Genomic DNA, 18,905 nt, shown 5'->3' with positions numbered 1-18,905 from the left:
CAAGCAATGCAAACAGCGGAGTTTCAAAGCCCACCAGAGTGCTTCTGAGCTATTTCTTACTCGGCACGTTAGACATTCATGAATAAGCTTACCTCCATGAAATGATCATAATCGCAACTATTTCAAAAATGGCCCAGAGTTCAATTTGAGAAAGTGAGTTGAAAACGTCTGCCCTGCCAGTGAAACCCAAGTTTCACTAAAACAAGCTTAGGTTTCATCATCTGCAAAACAGCAGACCCTGCAGCTCTCTGGTCCCAAGAATAAAACTCAAACTTCAGAGTATTCAGGGGCCTCCAGGCCCACTGCCAACCACATGTCCGCCCTGAGCCCACTCTCCCTCCCATCTCACCCTGCTCAGGCAGCAGCCCTCACCTGGAATGTCTGTCCTCCCCTTCCCCCATTTCCCCCTAGCAAATCTCTCCTCCTCCCCCAGGGCCCAGTGCAACGTCACCTCTCCCAGGAAGTCCTCCTCGGCACCCCACTCTCAACCAATCCCCCCCTCCCCCTCCCTTACCAATTGGCCTCTCTGTGTAGCCCCATCATGTTTGGCCCATAAGACAGTTCATCACAGGTGCTTCTGTCCAGCCGGCAGAACGGATGGTCCCTGGGCCGGTCTTTACACGCCAACATTTGTGTGAAAACCATTTTAAGCCTAATTTAAGCCATTTCCTGACCCCCTCTGAGTTTCACTGCCTCGTGGCTGGCGATTGATTAACCAGAAGGCTTTGAAGATATCTACCTTAGGGGCCTGAAATACTTTAGCTAGACCCGTAGGACTCCACGGCTAATCTCTCTGATTGAACACCTAAGTCCTGAGAGAGTCAACAGTCTTCCCAAAGGATGTAGCTTAAAGCCAGGAATGAAAACCTGCCCTTAAATAAAGGGGTAGGGAGTGGGGGGAGGGAGAAAGGCAAGCATAAAACTGCAACCCAATGCATACAAAGTTCTCTAGCACTTCGGAGCTGCAGTACTCAATATGGTAGCTAGCCATTAGCCAGAGGTGGCCACTGAGCACGCGTCTGCCCTGAGGTGTGTTATATACAATAAACACTGGACTTCGGAGGACTTCGTACAAAACAATGTAAAATACCTCAATAATTTTTTAATGCTGATTGCCTATGAAAATGGAAACATTTTAGACATTAATTTCACCTGTTTCTTTTCTTTTTTCACTGTGGCTACCAGGAAACATACTAGTAGTTGCCCATGTAGCTGACAGAACATTCCCATTGGACAGGGCTGGCCCAGGAGAGTCTTGTTGCAGACCCTCCCTCCGAGCTGAGTGAGTAGATCCCTTCCTGGGACCACCCCCCCCCCCCCACCCCGTCACTCTCGGGGGACAGCACAGAAGCACCACATCTTGCCAGTTGTTTGGTTTTTGGCTGCGTCTACATCGAGCCGTGGTGTTAGGTTTGTGATGACTTGTCCTGTGCGCTCTCACACGGCAGCTCACTCACTGTAGCATCAGACGGAAAATCAAACCGGCGAGGACTGTGGCTGAGAATTCCCGAAGGGCCATCCCAGTACACGGGGCCTTCTGCTTGGCCGCCAATCACCAGCAGTGCAGTTGTTCATTCAACAAATAGTCACTGAGTGACTACTGCTGTGGTCTGAACGTTTGCGTCCCCACCCAAATTCACACGTTGGGAATATAGTCAATAATATTGTAATAACTATGCGTGGTGCCAGATGGGTACTAGTGGGGTGCTCACTTCATAAGGTATATAAATGGCTAATCACTATGTTCTATACCTGAAACTAATACAATGATGTATGTCAACTGTAATTGGGAAAAATGTTTGATTTTTAAATAAATAAATAAAAAGTACAGTGAAATTTTCCAAGCAATCAATAATAAAAGTATAATATGCTAACTAGACCAGACAGCCAGACGACCTTCCGGACATCCTTCCAGACGACCTTCCAGACGAAGCTGGGGTTTTGAGGGCTGAGGCAAGCTGCCGTGGCTGCAAGGGCCAATCCCCTTGCATGAATTTCGTGCATCGGGCCTCTAGTTCTACTATAAAATAAAATTTATCACTAGTCTAACTATTTAAAAAATAAGAAAACCTGATGTCTAAAGCAATTATATTAAGTGGTGGGGTCTTTGGGTCATGAGGGTGGGGCCCTCGGGAATGGGATTAGTGACCTTAATAGGAGAGACTCCAGAGATACAACAAAACTAACTCTGTGTCCCAGAAGAGAGCTTTCACTAACTGTGCCGGTAGTCTGATCTCAGACGTCCAGCCTCCAGAACTGTGAGGAATAAACTCCTGTCGTTCATAAGCCACCTCGCCTGTGGTTTTGCTGCAGCAGCCGCCAAAAGGCAAGTACTATGTACCAGGCTCTACTCCCGACGTTGGGATACTGTGGTAAGCAGGTCATGGCCTGCCTTTAATGAGCCAGAATGCCAGAGAGTATAATAATGGAAGTGTACACACACCAAGTACCACGGGACACGGAGGAGGACATCCATCCCCTCCGTCTGTCTAAGAGGGGTGAAGGTTTCACGCAGATGTAACATTTGATCTTAAGACACATCCAAGTCGAAGAGAAGAATGAGTATCATCTGAACACAGATGACAGCACTGACCCTCTGGGGATGAGCTCACCCAGGGATAGAGTGTAGGGTAAGGAGAGAAGGGGCTATCACTGAATGTCCCACTTAGAGTCTACGGCGAGGTTAAGGCTCTTGTAAAATAATTGCCTCTTGACCTAATTAGCTGAGACCAAGAACATGCACAAGGGGTATACTGGTGCGGTATAGTGTAGTCTTTGTGTCCGTCAGGCCTGAGCCAGGATCCTGTTCCAGCTTTCCAGTTCTGGGACCTTAGGCAAGCTCCTTAACCTCTCTAGCCTCAGTTTCCTCATCTGTGCAATGGGACTGGTAAATGCTCCCCTGACAAGGTTGTAATGAAGATTAAATGTTATGATTCAAGGGTGGCATACTACCTGACGCCGTAATTCCCAGAAAATGAGCACTGTTGTTAGTGTTACTTTTAGTGACGCATCACAAAAATATTGTACCTAAGCAAGGGTTTCCTATTGGTATTCTGCACTGGATTATTCTTACTGAGGGGAGGGAGGGCTGTCCTGTGCATTGTGGGATGTTTAGCAGCATCCGGGGCCTCTACCCACTAGATGCCAATGGGACTCCCCTCCCCAAGTGTCTCCAGACCCTGCCGAATGCCCCCTGCAGGTAGGGAGAGAAGGGAGCAAAATGGTTCCCAATTGAGAACCACTGTTATAAACCAATAATGAGTTGAGGCAGAAAGTTCACTGGAGGGTCGAGTGCCTAAAAAGAAAGAGACTTTTTCAACTTGTGAAAAACCCTAAGCCCTGACAGACTCCTCACCCTCGGTTAAGTATCAAGTTCAGCAGGCCCTGGCTCTGAGGGGCGAGGGGCAGAGCAGGGAAGAGCGTCGACTATGCCCACAGCCTCAGGTTGAAGAACCCTGGGCCTCACCCACAGCAGCATTACAGCCTTTTAACTCGGTTTCAGTGCCTGCTCTGATGACAATGGGCAGAAATGGGTCTCCGTCATCCCCCAAAGCAGCAGCTGTGAACAGGTGCACCTCAAGAATGTTTAAAACACATAATGCCTGCCTATTTAGGCAGGGGCACTGCCCTCTTTTCCCTTATGTTGCCAAATGAAAAAATGACAACAGCCAACACAACAATGGCCGTCCAGAATGAATGAATCTAAATTATACTATTTTTTCCTTTGTCTGATTGGCAAAAAAAATGTAACACCTTTTTTGGTGTGCCACAGAATTTCAGCAATGAGTTTATATGTGCCACGAGATGAGGAAGGTTGGAAATCCCAGCACCAGAGGAAGCAGAGCCAAGAGTGGGGGCCCTACCCGGTTTGGCTCATTGGCTAGACACAGGGGTGGGCAAACTTTTTGACTCGAGGGCCACAATGGGTTCTTAAACTGGACTCAGAAGAAGGAGCTGCGGCCGTGTTTCCCGACGTTGCCATGTTAACACTGCTGCTGGTGAAGGAGCGGAGGGGAGAGCAAGAGAACCCTCCGCTCTTTCGGCTCCGCGGGCCGGATAGAACAGCCAAACAGGCCGGATCCGGCCCGCGGGCCGTAGTTTGCCCACAGCTGGAGAGCGTCGGCCTGCAGAATGAAGGGTCCCTGGAATGGGCATGTGACTCATTTGCAGGCTCGATCCCCAGTAGGGGGTGTGCAGGAGGCAACTGATCAATGATTCTCTCTCATCATTGATGTTTCTATCAATCTCTTTCCCTTCCTCTCTGAAATCAATAAAAATATATTTTTAAAAGAGTGGGCATGACTGGCCCCTGGGCAAAGGGACTTTATGGGTAGAGTCCCCCTCTGCACACAACAGGCCTGAACGTGCTGTCCTGTGCCATGAGCCACCCTAAGCCTCGCACCACTGTTCCTGTAAGGCCGGCTGTTACACGGCAATTTCACCCCCCACACCCCCCCACCCCCCCACCCCCCAATAACGAACTTTTCCTCCTCCTGGGAGCTCAGCTTCGGAAATGGCATTGACGGGCGCCCCATGTTGTTTTATTTTTCAAGTGTCACTTTTTCAAGCTAATGGGAACCTGAGGGGTAATTACGTGTATAATTGGGGGCGGAGGAGCTATGGCCTTTGCATTCGGCATGAAACCACAAGGCTGACTTTTCACCAAATGAACTCTGCTTTTGCAAAACGCTGCACGAGGCCTGGGCCGGGAGGCGCGCCAGCTCAGCAGAGGGTGGGACCCTCAGAAAGAAGACATTCACAGGAGTCCAGAAGCGACTCCCAGTAGCCCTTACCGCGTGCGGCACACACATGAGAAGGATGAGCACTTGCCGGGTTTCCAATAGGATAAAATACAACAGCACTTTGCAAACACGAAGATTAAAATCTGAGAAGGAGGCTCCACGGTGCATTTGCTGTAAGAACAGTGCGTGTGCTGTTTCTGCACCTCTTTCCAATGCGTTTTCGCACCGATTTCCTCATTTTTCTCCTTCGGTCCTCACCACCATGTCAGAGAGGTAATGTTACCGCCGTCACCTGGCAAATGAAGGGACCAAATCTCTGAGTCTGTGACTTCCACTCAGTCACCAGTCGATCAATTATTAAGACCCTACACTGTGCCAGGCACTTGGCCGAGTCACGGGGTGTAAGCAGGGGCCATGCCAGGTGCTGCTGGAGCGTGGAGTCGGCAGGTTATTTCTCAGGGAGGAGCATGTTGGCACTTGGGCGGATGATTCCTGGACGAGCAGAAAGATCCCACCCTTTGCAGGATATCTAGCATCCGGGGCCCTGCCCACTGAACTGATGCCTTCAATCCTTGAGGGGGTCAAGAGCATCCCCACACATTCCCCAATGTGGGGGTGGGGTAACCCCCAATGGACAGCCCCGCCCCAGACATCCAGAGCAACAGGCCTTCAGTCAGACCCACGGCTTAATTCCAGTTCCATCAATTCCTCTCCCGTGGGGCTTCAGACAAGTGGCATTTTCTACGCCTCAGTGGCTCCCGTGTAAAACGGTGATAAGAATAGGGTGCGTTGTAAGATGCCCGTGAGGAATAATATGCACTAAACACCTGACCCACGGCAGCCTTCAGGAAGCAATACCTGTATTATTTCACCAGCTCACCCCCTACACAGCCTCATCCCCTGGACCTTTAACGCCACCGCCACAGGGAGCGCCCCTCACCACGCTGTTTAAAAATGCCGCCCTCGCCGCGTGCACCGCACAGCCTTCTTCTTGCTCTGCTTTTTCTCCGAAGCACGTGTCACCATCCGGCGTCTCTGTCTGTTAAACATGCATGTGTTCACTGTGTCTCCCCAGCTGCATGTACCATGATGTGTGTCTTCTTTGGTCCCCGCTGTGTCTGTAGCACCTACAACACAGCCTACCTCGTAGGAAGCCTTCACCAGAAATGTCTTGAGCGATGCTGGATGGGCATGGGGGGCAGAAAGCGGGTCTCTGGACTGCAGAGTCTGGGCTCGTCTCGCTATGGCGAGTGGCCACGTATACGATGGTATTAAAGGTAAAATGCGTCAACCAGTAAGAAGGGCGAAGTGTCACATTACAGCCTGCCTTAGGGGGGCCTTTGCGCTGTCCTTCTTTGGGATTCTTTGAAGCGAACAGCATCTAGCAGGAGCCCAGCCGCCCGCCTATTTCACTCGAGTTGCCTTAGTGGTGTGTCTTTTTCTTTCCCAGGGCTTTTAAGAGAATCACTCCAGCCAGAGCTTGATAAGGACTTAAACACTTATATTATGGGGTCTCCGTATCTCTATCCACAGGCACCTGAGTTAGAACTGAATTCGGTCCTCCCCATACTATTTATCTAAAGCCAACTCGGACTCCCCAGTGCTAGGACTAGCCCCGGTGAACACCGGGCTTTCGTTCACAGTTGACCATGATGGGTCTGACAATCACCAATTCCATTCACAAGTCCAGACCTGGGGTTCCAAAGTCCAGTGGGCATGCTCCCCGCCACCAAGGCGCCTAGGAAGAAGACACCAGGCCTTCCATTGTACTTACTGTAAAAAACAAACAAACTCATATTAAAAACAGGAAGTAAGCCCAGGCAGTGGTTGAGCGTTGACCTATGCTCACAGTTCGATTCCTGCCTGGGTTGCGAGCTCATTCCCCAGTGGGGGTTGTGCAGGAGGCAGCTGATCAATGATTCGCTCTCATCATTGACGTTTCTATCTCTCTCTCCCTCTCCCTTTCTCTCTGAAATCAATAAACATATATTTTTTAAAAAGGAAGTAATGTTGCCCTACCTGGTTTGGCGCAGCGGACAGAGCGTCAACCTGTGGACTGAAGGGTCCCAGGTTCGACTCTGGTCAAGGGCACGTGCCCGGGTTGCAGGCTCAATCCCCAGTGGGGACATGCAGGAGGCAGCTGATCAATGATTCTCTCTCTCTCTCTCTCTCATTGATGTTTCTCTCTCTCTCTCCCTTCATCTCTGAAATCAATAAAAATATTTTTTTTAAAAAAGGAATTAATGTTAAATACAAATGGATACAAACACCTCCACCTAACCCACCATTATCAAGTTACAAGCCATTTACGAAACTTTTGAAAAAGGAGTTGGGAAGCCACACTTACAGGGACTCTGGTGGCCGCCTCAATAATCCCACTGCTCTGAGCACATTTCAATGGCCCACCATTTACCACTGAATCATACATAGGCTTACAGGCTATATTATCTACTTCCACCTCAAGTAATCCTCACAAAACGGAATGGGGATTTAAGGAGATCCCAGCCAGGAAACCATGGCTGGGAGATAATACTCACACACACACAAGAATTGCAAGGTAAGAAGGACGATAGCATCAGAGCTGACACGGAGTCAGCCAGCAGAACCACCCAGACGAGAATAAATGTGTGGATTTACAATCACTTACTGTTAGAAAGTTAGAAATACGGTACCCTTATCCTAGACGCGTAGTTACTGGTAGCAATATGCACAGATTATCTAGAAAGAAAGTATGCTGAGGATGACGGCTCGAGTATGTTTCACCAACAGGGTGTGGCGAGCGCTGCAGATGTTTCATCACCCATCCACCCCCTCCTGTACGGTAAGGCCTTCCCATACCGCAGAGGTTGGTCAGGTAAAAGCCGTATTTCCCAGGCTGCCTTGAAGCCAGGTTTTTGGATGTGAATATGGTTCCCCCAAAACAGAAGCACTCACTCAAGATTCAGAAAGCATGAGTGAGAGGCCAGCTCCCTGCCTCTGGGGTTGTTTGCTGCTGGCAAAGTTAGTGATGGGGACATACGGGTTTTTGGCTACAGCATCACAGGGTCCGCTCTCCTGTTTTCTGGGTATCGACAGGCAGCTGCAGTGGGTAAATGTCCCAGTTCTGAAATCAGGATTCCTGATGTGTCATCAATTTGTTCTTGAACTGGGACGTCCCAGGGGACCGTCTCAGGGGTAGCAGAACCCCTGGTGGGCCAGCTTTGAGCAGCCATGCCAATACATGTGTTTCTAGATTATTACATGTACTACGATTAACTGCGACTCATTCCTGAAGGCCCAGCGAGATCCCTGGGCCTCCAGACCCTCCCACCAATTCTATCAGCACCAGAGTCTCTGCATGAAATGCTTTCCTGCTTTAAATGCCTAGACTGCTTCCCAGTTCCTGCCCTGAGTCCACTGACGCCAAGCAGACCAGGAGCACAGAGGTCTGAGGGGCAGAGTGGGATCAGCCACACAAGCAGCAGTTTGGATGTGAGAGGCCAGCCTGGCTCTGTGCATATCGGTGAGGTGGGGACAGGAGCGAAGAGGTGTCTGAGAACCACTTACACTCAAGGATGGACCACTTACACCACTGTGGTCCCATCTATAATCATAAAAGCATAATATGCTAATTAGACCGGACGACCGTCCGGACGACCTTCCAGACAAAGCCGGGGCTGCGAGGGAAACCCAGGGCCCGGTGCCTGCCAGCGACTGGAGGGAAGGCCAGGGGAAGGAAGGCCTACTCTTGCACGAATTGCATGCATCAGGCTTCTAGTAAGATTATAACAGAGCTGAAAAATTCCTACAGCCCAGTGACATGACAGTATTGTAACACTGTGGCGCAATGCCTTACACCCATCTGTATATAAAAGTATAGCACATGCAATGATGTACGATAAATACTTGATATTAAACCACTATGTTACTGGTTTATGTACTTATTATACTATACTTTATTATTATTATTATTATTCTAGAGTGTGCTCTTTCTACTTATAAAATAAAAAAGTTTTGCTATGAAACAGCATGCCGTGTCACACCAGCAGCAGCTTCATATATCTCGTTTTTACTGTGTCTCTGGATTGCATCATTTTCTTGCTTGCTTTAATTTCGTGTTGTTTTATAAATTCAGTGTGGCCTGAAATTTGTACACTATGAAGTCTGCTGTAGTGCAGAAGAATGCCTTAGGCCAGCCGTGGGCAAACTACGGCCCGTGGGCCCGATCCGGCCCATTTGAAATGAATAAAACTAAAAAAAAAAAAGACCGTACCCTTTTATGTAATGATGTTTACTTTGAATTTATATTAGTTCACACAAACACTCCATCCATGCTTTTGTTCCGGCCCTCCGGTCCAGTTTAAGAACCCATTGTGGCCCTCGAGTCAAAAAGTTTGCCCACCCCTGCCTTAGGCCCTTCACATTCACTCATCACTCACTCACTGACTCAGCCGGAGCAACTGTCAGTCCTACAAGCTCCATTCATGGTAGGTGCCCTATACAGGTGCCATTTTTCTCTTTTATAACCTTATTTTTTCTGCACCTTTTCTATGTTTACATCCGGTTGGACACACAAATACTTACCATTTCGTTGCAGTTGCCCACAGTATTCAGTACAGAAACAGGTGTGCAGGCTTGTAGCCGAGGAGCAATACACTAGACCAGTGGTCGGCAAACTCATTAGTCAACAGGGCCAAATATCAACAGCACTCCTTCAAAATAGGCTCGCCCAGGCCGAAAAACGATTTCTGCGCATGGGCCACGAAGTTTCAATCGCACTGTACGTGCGCGCCCGCACGTGGTATTTTGTGGAAGAGCCACACTCAAGGGGCCAAAGAGCCGCATGTGGCTCATGACCCGCAGTTTGCCGACCATTGCACTAGCCAGGGGTGGGCAAACTTTTTGACTCGAGGGCCACAATGGGTTCTTAAACTGGACTCAGAAGAAGGAGCTGCGGCCGTGTTTCCCGACGTTGCCATGTTAACACTGCTGCTGGTGAAGGAGCGGAGGGGAGAGCAAGAGAACCCTCCTCCGCTCTTTCGGCTCCTCAGGCCGGATAGAACAGCCGAACGGGCCGGATCCGGCCCGCGGGCCGTAGTTTGCCCACGGCTGCACTAGACCAAGCATGTCAAACTCGCAGCTGCATACGGCCCACAAGAAATATTTTTGCGGCCCAGCTGATATAACGGTGTGAGCACTTATTTACAATTATGAAAGGAAATAAGTCTCCTGTCAGATCCAGAATTACTGACATTCACCTTGGGTCAGTTTTGAAAGCAATCACTGCGAACAAGATTTCCCCCGAAGTACGAAAGGTAGTAGCAGAGAAGAGATGCCAAGTGTCAGGAAGAAAAAGTCATTTTTATCATTGCTCTTGTTCTTTTTTTTCCCAATACTATACTTTTTGAAATAAACCTACGTTTCTATGAAAATTGAAGCTTTTGGGTTTTTTGTGGCCCACGTAAACTTACACCTGGCTTATTTGACCCGTGTCAGCCTTGAGTTTGACATGCTTGGGCTAGACCAGACAGCCTAGGGTGGCATCCTGCCTGGGTTTGTATAGTGCACTCTGTGAGGTTCCACAGGACGAAGTCGCCTGAAGACACATTTCTCAGCGCATTTCTCAGCACATATTCATCCTACGGGCTCAGCAGCGCAGCGCGTGACTGTATTTACTCTCTAAATGCCTCTTAAACACCTCCGGGCCCAGCTCAGAGGCAGAACCCACCCCCTGCTGAATCCGAAAGGAAAAAGCACAAGTAAACCAACAACCACAACACATTCTAAAGGGCAAGGAGAGAGCTCAGCGGCGGCGGCGGGAAAGCATCTAAAATCCACCCGGGCGAGCCTTTCCCCAAGCAATGTCCCCGTCTACCTCCATTTGGACTTCCAGGCTCCAGCCCCAAGTTAAAGAACTTCCCCTCCCTTCCCAGTCTCTTACCAGCCTCATCAGCTTCTCAGAGAGACACTAGCTGCAGGCCCTCCGGCTCTGACAACAGGTGCAGATTCCCCATGGGGCTGGGCAGAAAAGCCTTACTAGCGGCCTGGCCTGCGGAGGGCAAAGGTGGGGCAAGGCGGTTAGGAAGCAGGGGGCCGTGGCCTACCGGGTCCTTCCGGGCCGGGTAGGAGCCTGGGGTCTGGCGGGAGTGCCTTTCCCCGGCCTTCCCACAATTATGGGAAGCGGGTCAGGACTCACACAGGTGCTGCTCTGCGTTCCCTGAAAGAGAAACACCTGCCCAGGACAGCAGTGCTGAGACGCCATCAGTGACAACACGGCCAAGTCCCACGAGCACAAACCTGAGAAAACGAGTGTCTTCCAGTAATTCACGGGGTTCGGAAGCGGGGGAACCCCACGCTAGGACACAGGTCTTCCGCTCCCAAGTCAGCAGTCCATTCCATCTCCGTATTTTTACTGAGTACCTACGTAAGTCAGGGCAACTTCCGATGGTTTTTGGTGATGAATGCCATTTCCCAGCTCAAGCTCAGGGGAACAAGTTCTCAAGGCTCTTCTCCTGATGTGCACATGACTACTTTACCGCGGGGCAGAGGGGTGGTCTAAGTGGGGCGGGGTTGGCGGAGGGGGGGTAGGGTTTACATGGCGACCACTTGATGAAGTGGTCAGCTCAAAAGGACAAGCAGCTGTCCTGGCCGGTTGGGCTCAGTGGATAGAGCGATGGCCTGCAGACTGAAGGGTCCCGGTTTCAATTCCGGTCAAGGGCACATGCCTGGGTTTCGTTCGGGCTGAATCCCCAGTGTGGGGTGTGCAGGAAGCAGGTGATCAATGATTCTCTCTCACCATTGATGTTTTCCTCTCTCTCTCTTCCTCTTTGAATCAATAAAAATATATATTTGAAAAAAAAAAAAGTGCAAGCAGCTTCCAGCCCTGTCCCATGCCCCTCCTGCCAGTGTCGCTGGTCTAACCCCGCCAGAGCTTCCCATCCCAAACTCAGTCAAGGCCAAGCCCAAGGCCAAGGCCCACACGGTCTCTTTGCAGCTCGTAACCTGTGGCTGCTCCCTCCCTCAGCGCTGCGGGCCATGCATGTTCCCACCTCAGGGACCCAGACGGTGCTGCTCCCTGCCTGGGGCATTCTTCCTGGGACGGACACCTGGCCGCTTCTTTGCCTCCTTCAGGTCTCCAATGTCACCTGATCAATGGCATTCCCTAATCACCTCGATGGAACTGCAATCCCTGCCTCTCACCCACCTCACCCATCTTCTCTGCTTTGTTTCTCTCTCTTTACACATCTGACAGGCCATACATTTTTTATTTCTGCATTTGTTTCGAGTGTGGCTTCCCCACTAGAGTGTAAGTTCCTTGAGGACAGAAATGAAAGTGTGTGTTTTATCCCCAGTGCCTAGAACGAATCTGGCACCAAGCAGAAGCGAGAGACGGAGAGACGGAGAGAGCAACTCTGCTCTCAAGTTTCGATGAGTCCTATTTGATCTAAGATGCGTCAAATTACCAATTCCAAGAATTTCTGATGGACAGATCAGATTATCCAATAATCTCATCGGAAGACCTGCCTCTTGCTTCCCCTGTGATAAAGGTGAGGTCTCAAAAATTCAACTGGGGAAAAACTACAAAGAGAAAATGAGTCAGCATAACAACTTCCGGTTCATTCTCAGAATCTGAGCTGACCAGCGGCCTGCCGGCTAGGACTTTCTAGGGAGCCCTTTTCACTTAACCCTCCCCAGATTAAGAGGTTTGTCCTTTTGCTGGATTTAAGAAGGGAAAGGGTGGTGCCTTTAATTTCCTGTTTCTAAATGGCTGTGCTAATAGAGCTGGTACTAAACAAAGCGACTTTTCAACCAGATAAACATAAACAGAAGCCGCCTCTGCTGAGGATGGCTTCCCTGGCTCCGTGCCCCCAAGAAGCCCCCCAACCCCCATTTCTCTGGGGCCTGAGCACCACTTTTATCTCAGGAGGCAATGAAAGAGGACTCCTCAGCAATGGCTAGAGCTGTCTCAGGAAACTGCCCTAGTGCATCTGTCTTATCTGAATGCAGCTGTGAACACGCCCCATGGAGGCGCAAACACTTAAACTGCCAAGGGGCCACCCCACACTGGAAATGGCTCATCCGTCCGTTAATTTAACGCTGTTTCAGGATTCATAACCGTCTCCTATTTAGACCTTTTCAAAGGAAGTCGCCGATAGAGAACATAAGCACAGCCCCTGCAACTCCAAGACTCAACTCATGAGTAAGATTCTTAAATTTAAAATTAAAAAGCAAAAGAAAAAGATTAGACTGATATCTTGCAAAGGAGGTGGGGGAAGGGTAGAGGTATGTGCAAGTCTATAAATTGAAAAAGCTGTGGTTAAATTTTCGGTCTTTAAACTTAATTGTCACCATAATGGTGTATTTCTATCAAACGGGGTACAAAATGCATGATGTGATCGCAGCTATTTTTTAAATATAATATATACATATATATTCCATAATATATAGAAAAAAGTACCAGTTGCCCTTGGGTGCTGGAATAAGGAAGGATTGTTTCTCTTCAGTACTTCCTACGTTTTCTAAAATGAGCACACATTGTTTATAAGTAGATTAAAGTTGCAATGCAAAAGTGTTTGAAATCTCATCAAGCGAAACTACAAAGGGGTAACTCAAGAAGTCTTTAAGTAAAGAGTACAGCCTTTCTTTCAATACATTCAACCAAAGCAATCCCAGGCGGCAGTGAAAGTAAACATGTTGCAAAAGGGGAAAAAAAAATTGTAATGAGAGGAAGGGAACAAGGCAAAGGGCTTTCTCCTCTGCAGGCTGCTATGAACAGGGGCCTTCACACAAAAGCACAGGCCTTGGGAGGAACACAAAAGGAAGGTGCACGGAGCTGGGCACTGGGCACGCAGGCAGCCTGGGGGCGCTCAGCTCTGCCTGGCACCACGCAGCTCCCTTAGAGACCAGAAAGGCAGGGATGCGTCCACACCGGATAGAGCCAGACTTACGGACCAGGCGTGCTTGGCAAGGCTTGGCACGCATCCCTGAACACCGGAGAAGCCGGTCTTCTAGAGTTTAGCCACTTCATGCATTCATCCAGCACGTGTTTGATTGAGAACCTACTTTGTGTCAGGCACTGTGCAAAACATCAGGATTCGAACGTGGCCTGAAACCTGGGCCCTGCCCTAAAAGACACTCTTAACAAAGACCGCTGACTCCGAGCGTCAAAGATCTAGAGCAGTGATGGCGAACTTATGACACGCGTGTCACCTCATTTTTTTTGGTTAATTTTTCTTTGTTAAATGGCATTTAAATATATAAAATAGATATCAAAAATATAAGTCTTTGTTTTACTATGGTTGCAAATACCAAAAAATTTCTATATGTGACACAGCACCAGAGTTAAGTTAGGGTTTTTCAAAATGCTGGCACGCTGAGCTCAAAAGGTTCGCCATCACTGAGAAAACTGCCTCCTGACTGACAAGGACCACTTCTGCTGACCCTCCAACCAAATGAAGGCTCAAACACTCAAGTGTACAAATTACTCAAGTTTATGAAAGACAATGGCACCCAGATCAAATTCAGAGTAAGAGACACCCCCCGCCACCATCACTGAGCTGCCTCCTTTCATTCTTTCTCTCCCACCTCATACGCTCCAGGCATTCTCCAGCCGCCAATGAATCCATGTCACTTGGAATACAATTTTTCTATCTCAGATACAGGTACTCAGAACTCCTGCCAGAGGGCTCCAAATTTTTAGCTACACAAGCTGTGCCACGCTGTGCCTTCTGCCTCTTGCAGGGTGATCCGGAGAGACTAAATCGGAAGCGCCCGGGGAAAGGATCGGCTATCACTGCCCTAAATCCTTCAGGGGAGCAACGATCAGCTGACTTTCAAAGAAAATCGAAGCGGTAGGTCAAAGCTTTCGCATCCGCTGTCATCAACAGAGCAGTTTTTTTTTTTTTTTTAATGGAGAAGAAAGAAAATGTTTCCTATGGGTTTCAAAGCCTATATTTATGTCCCATATAACAGTAAATCATGGAACGGAGTTTTTGTAGAACCAAAGGTAACTCACAATAAGGAAGACTTTTTAGTCGAGCTCTCCACAATTCTTTTCCACATTCCATAGGATGTACTGAAAGTAGTATTTGCTCTATGGACTGGGGGAGAAAATATCAGGACAGCACACTCACATAGATGAGAATAATGAACAAATGCCATTTCTTAGGAGGAAATGGAACCAGGACGGGAAGCAAAGGCTGACAGCAGAGGGGCAAGGACAGAGGCTCTTGACCCGGAGAGCCTTAGAGAGCATCCTCCTGCTGGTCCCACAGGCCCAGACTGGCAAGGGCTCGTGCCACTTTCCAGTTGGGTTCCGATTCTTTAACTAGAGCTGGAATTCTTAGCCACGTGCCCATTCCAAGTTGGTGTCTCTGGTATCTCTTACCGGTATCTCTGGCTAGAAAGTTACTTCCCAATTCTCACACAGGAAAAGAAAAAAGCCCAGGCTGTGCTGGAAACCATGGGTGATATTAGTAGTAGTATTACTGTTTCACTGGACAGCTAACACGTACAGAGAAGTGAAAGGGCATTCTTGCTCGAGGCTGGCATTTCTCCCTGTTCCGGGCATTTCGGCAGAGAATTACCTGGCACCTCAGTCCAGGCAAAACTTTATGCGGCCTAAACACATCTCCAGAGTCTAGAGCAAAGCACTCGGTCCTTGATTTAAATTGTTTGAGCCTCAGTGTCTGTGCACGCTGCCCAGTCCTCCAGCCCTCGGGGTGGAGCCTGGCCTGGCCGCCAGGATGCCACTGTCTGTCTGGTCCTGTCCCTGCAACCACGGCCGGACGACAGGCGATGCAAGCGAGGTCCATTTTTAAATCCCCTTAGAAGTTTCACAGCCACGGGTTTGGGTGAGGTGACAAACCCTGCTGTCGTTTGCTGACAGGAAACTAAAAATACCCAACGGCCAACAAAAGCCATCTTTGACAAGGCTGGCTCAGATGTCCTGAGGTTGCAAGGGATGGTGTCAGACCATGTCCCTGGCAGCGTGGCCGCCTTAACAACTGCTCCTCCAGGGGGACCGAGGGCCATTCTGACCCCTCGCTGTCAAGGAAGCTTGCAGTCCGCAGCCTGCCTATCTGATGGAAAGAACAGCTTTATTCCTCTGCCATTGACCCCAACGCCAGCTGGGTGAATCCAGGTCTGCTGGAAGTGTGAGATTCGCAGAATGGAGAAGACGGAGGCAAAAAGAAGAAAAAAAGAAAAAAAGAAATCCAGTTTCCCTGGAAGGAAACGTGTTTCCAGCTCCCTCCTCCTTAAAATTATAAAAGCAAATTACTGCTGCGACTATGCTGAGAAAGACAACCCACAGGCGTAAAAAACGGATTTCAGAGTCAGTGCTGGGGAGGGGCGGGGGGGCTTGGTGGGGCGGGGAGACCAGTTACCCCGGAAGCCTGCCCTGAAGAAGGTTCTTTCTACCTGTTGGGCTTCAGAGGCGAGCTGGGGGCCCGGAGCCGCCGCGCTACAGGGCGCCCGACCCTTCCAGGTCCCAAACTTGCCCTCGCGCCCCTCGGGAGGAGGAGCCTGGCTCGCCCCCTCCAGATGTCAGAGGTGAAAGCACCTAAGCCCCGGGGTCTGGGAGGAGGGAACTCATTCCCACGCGGCCCGGGGCCTCCAGGTGCTAGGAGCCCAGGAAGGGGGGGGGGGGGGTGCGCAACCTGATGGTCAGCCCAGGTCCCAGCAGAAGTTTCCTCCAAAACTGCGGTGGCCAAGGCGTGACCCAGGAGCGCCGGGTCCCCGGGTGCAGGGTGGGGATTGGGGCGCGCGAGGCTGGGGCAGGGGGCTGGGGCAGAGGGCAGGAGGCAGGAGGCAAGAGTCAGGGGGCAGGGGACAGGGCAGCTGGACCAGGCCCAACGGAACCAGCCGCAAGGTCAATGCGGATCCGGACCCCGGGGGCAAACAGCCAGCGCCAGGCCCCTTCCCCTGCCTGGCGGAGGGGCAGCGCCGGGCCGGGCACCCACCCTCTCCCCACACCTGCTCGGCGCGGCGCCCAGCCCCGGACACGTGGAGCCCGGCCTCGGGCTCCAGGGCTCGCGGCAGGGGGTCTCTACCTCGCCCGAGCCCGCACCCTTCGCCCCTGGCACCACCACCGGGAAGGGGCAGCGTGCCCGGGCGTAGCGCGGCCGGCTCCCGGCGCCTCTTTCATCCTCCGACTTCGGCCGGAATGGGGAGGAAGTTTCGCTTTCTTCAAACCGACCCCCGCTCCCCAGCAGCTGCCCACAGCCTCTACCTTCCCCAGCTACCTCGCAGACGGACAGACAGGAGACACAAAGAAAAAAAACTACCGCCCCTCCTGGTCCCATCCTCCAGCCCGGAGCCGGGAGGAAGCCGAGGAGGGAGCACATCTACCCTCCGCCTTCCCATCCCGACGCGGTGACCCCGGCCGAACCGGGCAGCGAGGGGCCCCGAGGTGGCCGAGAGAGAGGAGGTAAGGGTGGAAGAGGCAGAGAAGCCAGGCGGAGCGGCCGAGCGAGAGCGCGAGAGAGAAGAAAATATCCAACAAAACCACGCTAACGCGCCCCCTACCTGGGTGCAACATACTTTGGAAATAGAAGATGACCAGGATAAAGGATCCCAAGCAAGTGGCCAGCGCCATCCGGCAAATTCTGTTCATCCTCATCACTTCCAGCAGCGCCGGCTTCATGGCTTTGTCCTGCCTGCGGGGACCGGGGTGTCCGGGAGGCGCGCCCGGGGCGCAGGAGCGGGGACCCCGCGGCGCGGAGTGGAGCCCGGGAGGCGCAGGGCAGGGCTGGGAGGGCTCGAGAGGAGGCTCGGGCTGGTTCTGCGGCCGCTCTCGGAGCCCCTAGCCCCGGGCTGGGGTGTGGAAGGCGCCGGAGTTGCTCTGGAAGTGCCGAGATGCGTGGACCCGCCGGCTGCGCGCTCGGATCCTCCGGCTCCTCCTCGTCTCACCGTCGCCGCCTCCGCGCGGGCCGGGCGGCTGGGGTGCGAGCGGTGATGGTGGTGCCGCCGCCGCTGCCACCGCCGCTGCGCTGGCCGCTGTGGCTGTCCGACCGGCACCCTCCCTCCTCTCCAAAGGCTACTTCATTGCGCTCCAATGATCTATATATTCCGGGGCTGGGTTTTACCAAATGCAACTCGCAGCCCCCGGCGAGGGGAGGGCGCCCGCGGAGAGCCGGGCGGAGGGAGGGCCCCGAGCGCAGGGGCGGAGCGTCGGGGTCCCCCCGCCCCTGCCCGGGACTTGGTCGCGTCCAGCTGTTTCCCGGGGAGTGCGGAGTGCGCGCCGCGCTCCCGCAGGGTCCCAAAAGCCCTCAGTCCCCGGCCGGCTGGGCCGCCGTCTGGAGGTTGTGTCAGCGTTTCCATGACAAAACCCGGAGGAAAAAAATACGCATAAAATCGCCGCGGTGCTGCCACCCGCTCGTACCGGCGTTTGTACGAGGAAGTGGCGGGAGCCGGTGGGGCACCGGGAGCGCGCAGGGGTCTGGTGGGATGCGATGATTTAAAACCCCTGGACGGAGGAGGTAGCCGGGAAGTTGTCCCTGCCCCCCAGGGAGCGAGTACCCCTTCCCGACTCCCAGAGCGGGGTGGTTTCGTGGTGGTGTTGTGTTTTTTTTTGTCTTTGAAAGGACACCCCAGCTGGAGCGAAGTTGTGGAAAGGTGCTAAAGAGGCTGAGTTCAGGTCAAGGTTAGGGAAGCTGCACACCCGCAGGGTCAGGCGAGGGCTGAGCTTTCCCGGGATTTATGCAGAGCCTCTGACACCCACCCCTCCACGGGGCAAAGGGAGCTGTGGATTGTAAAGCTCTGGCTTCCTACGGGGAGAGCTCCCTGAGTCTCAGCCTCGTGGATGGATGTGAGTGTGAGGATGCCCCGCGAAGTCACTCTCATCCAAATCCAAGACCAAGCCTGGCTGACTATCGCTTTCTTATATTGTGTGAAGTGATTTAAAATGTTCGATTCCATGCCTTTCGATTGTTTCGCAATCAATAAAGTGGATGCGGGCAAATACCGTGATCACAGGCTCCCCAACCCAGCCCACCCATCTACCACCCCGAACCCCAGATCTTGTTCTTCTGTCCTTTGTGGTTTCTGTAAGCAGACTCAGGCACTGTCGTGTCCTTCTATGTTCCTTATAAATGTACGCAGTATTTTTAAAAGCTAAAGCATTATTTAAACTCTAACAATAATATATACCAGGAAAAATATTCTTGTAAAGACTCTCTGACT

General features: G+C 51.5%; 1 protein-coding gene across 2 annotated transcripts in view; it reads right to left on the bottom strand.

Annotated features, from left to right (window-relative positions):
• The window catches only part of CHST11 (carbohydrate sulfotransferase 11), a gene marked incomplete at both ends in the record, with an annotated part of 225,346 nt that extends 207,979 nt beyond the window's left edge, over nt 1-17,367 (bottom strand). The window contains one exon of one of the 2 annotated variants that reach the window (XM_081083351.1): nt 17,250-17,367. In XM_081083351.1, the coding sequence (XP_080939477.1) occupies nt 17,250-17,367 (118 nt within the window). The remainder of the gene's footprint in view (nt 1-17,249) is intronic. The other variant, XM_081083352.1, reaches the window with a different exon arrangement.
• Nucleotides 17,368-18,905: the final 1,538 nt, after the last annotated feature.

This window comes from Myotis nattereri (assembly GCF_964212035.1).
Source record: "Myotis nattereri genome assembly, chromosome: 2".
Lineage (NCBI taxonomy): Eukaryota > Metazoa > Chordata > Mammalia > Chiroptera > Vespertilionidae > Myotis > Myotis nattereri.
The sequence above is the reverse complement of the archived record's forward strand: the minus strand, read 5'-3'. Positions and strand labels throughout refer to the sequence as shown.